We start from the raw sequence: 5,000 nt of genomic DNA on the forward strand, positions 1-5,000 counted from the left end.
ATTAGCCGTTTATTTTCAAACTGGTCCTTTTCAAAGTATTCCTGCGAAATAAAGAATTATTGTTGGAAACCAATACTACAATTACAAAAAAAAAAAAAAAAAATTGCAGTCGACCCCTAGTTGATTATTAAAATAAGACGATTGACAACGAAACAATAAAGATACAGACCTGTCCTCATAATATTGCTGTAGGCCTAATTTTGCTTTCAATAGCAATTGAGATGGGGAAAATTATAGTGTCGAAGCTAGGCTATAATCACATGAGGAGTAATGGTAATAATTGGAGTATGCACATACAGAAAACTCGAGCAAAGCGCGAATTCATATTCAATAAACGCAAAATCATTTTTTGTATAACATATATAACGTATTATGCACACAATAAACAAAAGGAGTGAAACATTTGACAATTCTATCAAACGCAAATTCATTTATTTACAAGACCACGCTCTACATATACTGCCAAATTATACAAAGCTATTGTTTTCCTCTTTTACTTTTCCATAGTTTAAAACAATTTGCCACGTGGAAGACAAGTTAAAATTATAAAGAAAAGAAATATAGAATTATAAAAAAAGAAAAAAACCTAGCCTGGTTTCCTCACTAAGCGACCTGGAACTAAGATCTTCAACATAGTCAACCAAACAGAAGTTCGTGATGACAGCGTACGTTTGTTATATATTCAAAATATATACTAAATTAAAAATGGAGTAATTACTCAAAAGTGTAAATAAAATATACAATTCACAAATCGTGACACTTTTACTCAATTTTAATTTAGTGTATATTTTGAATATATATCAAACGTACGCTGACATCACGAACTTCTGTTTGGTTGACTACGCTGACGATGTCAGTTCTGTGTCGTTTAGTGAGGAAACCAGGTCAATGACTTCCCACGGTTATCCATCTTTATTTTTTCTTTTTTCCCTCATTATCATCATATAGTTTTTCTGTTATTTTATGGCTATTCTTCTGGCCCTCATTCAGAATTGCTAAAACAGCAGTTATGTAACAACAAACTGTGTACTGCTAATGCGAGGGAGGAAGTATAAAAAGAAATATAACTTTTCTTGTTGGCTTGCTCATGGGCAAGAGCTCTCGTCATACTAAATGAAGCGTGGCTATCTTAATCAATCAACCCCTTTGATGTCATTTGATATTTTTAGGTAGAATTTGCAGTACAAATTCGTATGAAGGTTTAACATATAGGAATCATCACAATAAACTGGAGTATCGACTTTATGCCTCCGCAAATATGGAAGATATTTGTTTGCTATCATCTAAATCTTCTGTCAGCAAAGACCAGTATAGCATCCAATAGTTAGATTAGCCTCGTTGTCGTGTACTGTACGGATCCACCATGACAATGGTATTTGAATGAACCTGATTTCTGACCATTGATAAGACATCACTGTCATTTATATTATCCCATATCCCTTTTCGCTTTTCATAAAAAAAGACAGATGTTAGGAATAGGCTCAACACGGAATCTTCAAATGGGCTTTTACTAACTAAAGGGAATGGTGGGAGCCTAATTATTTCAAGATAGGCGAAACTCTGCACAAACTTCATGTAAAGAAAGGTAGGAAAAAGGAAGGATTGTCAGTTATATTTATTTTTCGTCAGTTTAATTATTATATTTTTGGTTTTGCAAGGTCATCCATATTTCTATATTAGGAAACCTCTATTGTCTTTATCTAAACATAAATTGATTATTGCTACGTTTTAATTACTATAATGATTAAAGGTATCTATAGAAAAGTGTGAGATTGATCAAGCATATTTTTTTCCATTGTCTAATTACTTTTTTGGCGTTGCCAAGTCCATTCATATTCACATGCATGAAAGCCTTTTTTATTTATTCGAACAAATCTATTCGTTATTCTATATAGGGAAATCATGACTTTATTTATCTAAACATAAATTTACCTTATGTTTTAATAATTAAAAGTAATAAAAATACAAAGAAAAGCAAAAGAAAAAGGATGATCGATTGTAGGCTACCTGTTTCTGCACTGTCTAAATGATATTTGTTTTGGTATTGCCAAGTTCAGTCATATTTGTTTATTAGGAAAGCAAAAAAATTTGGCACTGAAATATTGGAGTTCAATATATTCTAATTTTACATTAATTCTGTGATTAAAAAAAAAATGTAAAGGTAAACTCCTATCAACCTACAAAATTATTTCAATACTGATATTAGTTGTGTTCATAATGAAACATTACTTCATCAGCCAAAAGCAGCAAAATAGAATTAAATCGTTTTTGTGCCTTCGTGATCAACCAAAATTAGCAATGTCCAAAACAACAAAAACTAAAACTTTCCTTTACATAAGATAATTCTTGAACAAATTATAGAAATGTATAGTGCCACTGCCAGACGAATGTCTTTATCATATGCCGGGAAGCTACTGACTATATATATATATATATATATATATATATATATATATATATATATATATATATATATATATATTTATATATATATGTATATATATATACATATATATATATATATATATATATATATATATATATATATATATATATATATATATATATATGTGTGTGTGTGTGTGTGTGTGTAAGTATACATAATTTCTTTGAATTTATTGTTTGTTTCTAAAGAGAAAAGTGGATACCTTTTGGATACCTTTTTGCAAAATTTGGATACATTTTAATTTTCATGAGTATCTTTTTAGATCCCTTTTCATACTTTCCATTGGTAACATTGTTCGTAGCCCAAGGAAAATCGTCCCTAAGTTTCGTTATGATGTTCCTATTATAGGCAAAGACAACAATCCACACTGATTTACGTGAACATTCATGGAATAGACTCACCATGACGTTTCTATGACTTATTTCGCCAAAAATAACGAAGTTCATCAAAATATGACAGCAACGAGCATTTGCTGTATACATACCCAAATGGGCTGTCAACTAAAAGTTATGTACATAAGAAATAAACATTTTATGCATACGTTAGACATTTTCTCGTAATAAACTTCTTAAATTGTTATATAATCAATGACAATGATAAAATTATTTGCTTTGTAAAAGTGTTTGAAAAATAAAAAAAAAAAATGTCGGATATTTATAAATGTTCTTGAAACAAACTCAGTAACTGCACTAGACAAGTAAGTCACGAATCAGCCAAAGATAGCGACACTTCTCGATTATTATTTTACCTTTCAGGAACTTTAAAGCTTACGTTCGGTATTATATCATGAAAGTGGTTGAGGAAACACATTCGATTATTATCAGTGTCTTTCATCCTTACCCCAAAGAGTCGATACTAATGTCCTAGCCCGTTTGGGATTCACCCCATGGTCTCGAAGCGTTTTGAGTAAAAGGGTCACGTTCACTCGCCCATCGTCGGTCATCCTAACCTCAGGTCTGACTCTTAAAAGCGGAAACTTTGCCTGAGGAATCGTGCGTATTCCACTAGGACGTCCACCTTTCGGAAAGAGCTCTTTCTTATCCTTGTCTTCTCTCTTATTGAGATGACCTTCTTCAACGCCGAAGCTCGGTGACGTCCTTGACTTCTTCACCGCTGGGGGCACTTCGCCATTGGCGTCGATGTCGACGACGTGCCGTTGAGCAAATCTTCCCGCTGCATTGTTGGATTTCAGTAATGAGTCCATTTTCTGCCGAATAGATGCTCCTCCGGACCGCTGACCTAAGGGAAGACCTTGCGTGCGGTGAAAACTGGATTTCTGAAGCACGTCTGAGGTGATAAAATGATAACGCATTAAATTTTCATCAATTGGACATCTCAGTAAACCCAAAATTTACGAAATGTCTATGTTAAAGTTGTAATAAAGAAAAATTCGTATTTGTTATAATTCTTATGCCCTATTAGAACTTTAAGATCAGTTAATGCTCATTTAATTATGAGTTTAATGGAAGGTATTGACTCATGAAGACATAAATATTCTCATTCAGTTGTTTGAACATTGCCTGGACTTGATAACTAATTTATCGCATCCAATTACCAAATATAGAATTGTGGTAGCCCATTGAAAACGTCCATTTCCTGACAATCTGTTGGGCGAGAGTTCGAGACCCTCTTAAGCCACATAGCTTTAGTAGTGTCTGGAACCTCACCATACTTATAAGCTAAGGAAGGGGTTGTTTGGGAAAGTCTATTGGCCTACTTGCTGAGTCATCAGTAGCCATTGACCGGCCCTCCTTGATCCTAGCTAGATGGAGAAGGGGGCTTGGACGCTGATCAGTATATAGTATACGATCAGTCTCTTGGGCATTATACGGTCCCTTGCCCTTGCCATTCATGAATCACCTTTAAACTTTTATTCTTTTAGCAAAATATAATATAAAATTTGCTATAGAATTAATAAATCCTGTTAGATGAATCAGATTATTTTTTTCTTTTTGCTTTATTCTTTAAGAATTTAGCTATTCTAAAAAAAATAAAATTCTCACCATTTGGAAGAACGACAAAGGTCATGACATATAACATCAAACATGAGAAGGATAGAGCCAGCCCGAACAGTCCCAAAACCGTCTTCGCTTTTAACATCTTTTCTCTGAAAATAAAAATATAAAGGAAAATGTCTCAGTAACTCAGTAACGTTCTCACTATAATTCCCATACACCTTTTATGTGCTAGAAAATATCGTTTTTTTTTTCATTCTAAAAGTATACACATATACACGCATTTGCATATATACAGTATATATATATATATATATATATATATATATATATATATATATATATATATATATATATATATATATATGTATATATATATATATATATATGTATATATATATATATATGTATATATATATATATATATATATATATATATATATATATATATATATATATATAGCCTACACACTGATTATATTACTATCATTACTAGCCAAGCTACAGCCCTTGTTGGAAAAGCAGGATGCTACAACCCCAAGAGCTCCAACAGAGAAAATAGCCCAGTCAGGAAAGGAAATAAAGAAATTGCATAAAAA

The 5,000-nt window shown here is 32.1% G+C and overlaps 1 protein-coding gene across 2 annotated transcripts in view; it reads right to left on the bottom strand.

Moving 5' to 3' along the window:
- Nucleotides 1-2,575: 2,575 nt before the first annotated feature.
- The window catches only part of LOC137659536 (uncharacterized), a 12,125-nt gene continuing 9,700 nt past the window's right edge, over nucleotides 2,576-5,000 (bottom strand). For both annotated transcript variants that reach the window (XM_068394403.1, XM_068394402.1), the window contains exons 2-3: nucleotides 4,450-4,553; nucleotides 2,576-3,733 (exon numbers count right to left, since the gene is read on the bottom strand). In XM_068394403.1, the coding sequence (XP_068250504.1) occupies nucleotides 3,267-3,733; nucleotides 4,450-4,546 (564 nt within the window). In that variant the 5' untranslated portion in view covers nucleotides 4,547-4,553 and the 3' untranslated portion in view covers nucleotides 2,576-3,266. The remainder of the gene's footprint in view (nucleotides 3,734-4,449; nucleotides 4,554-5,000) is intronic.

This window comes from Palaemon carinicauda, chromosome 20 (assembly GCF_036898095.1).
Source record: "Palaemon carinicauda isolate YSFRI2023 chromosome 20, ASM3689809v2, whole genome shotgun sequence".
Taxonomy (NCBI): domain Eukaryota; kingdom Metazoa; phylum Arthropoda; class Malacostraca; order Decapoda; family Palaemonidae; genus Palaemon; species Palaemon carinicauda.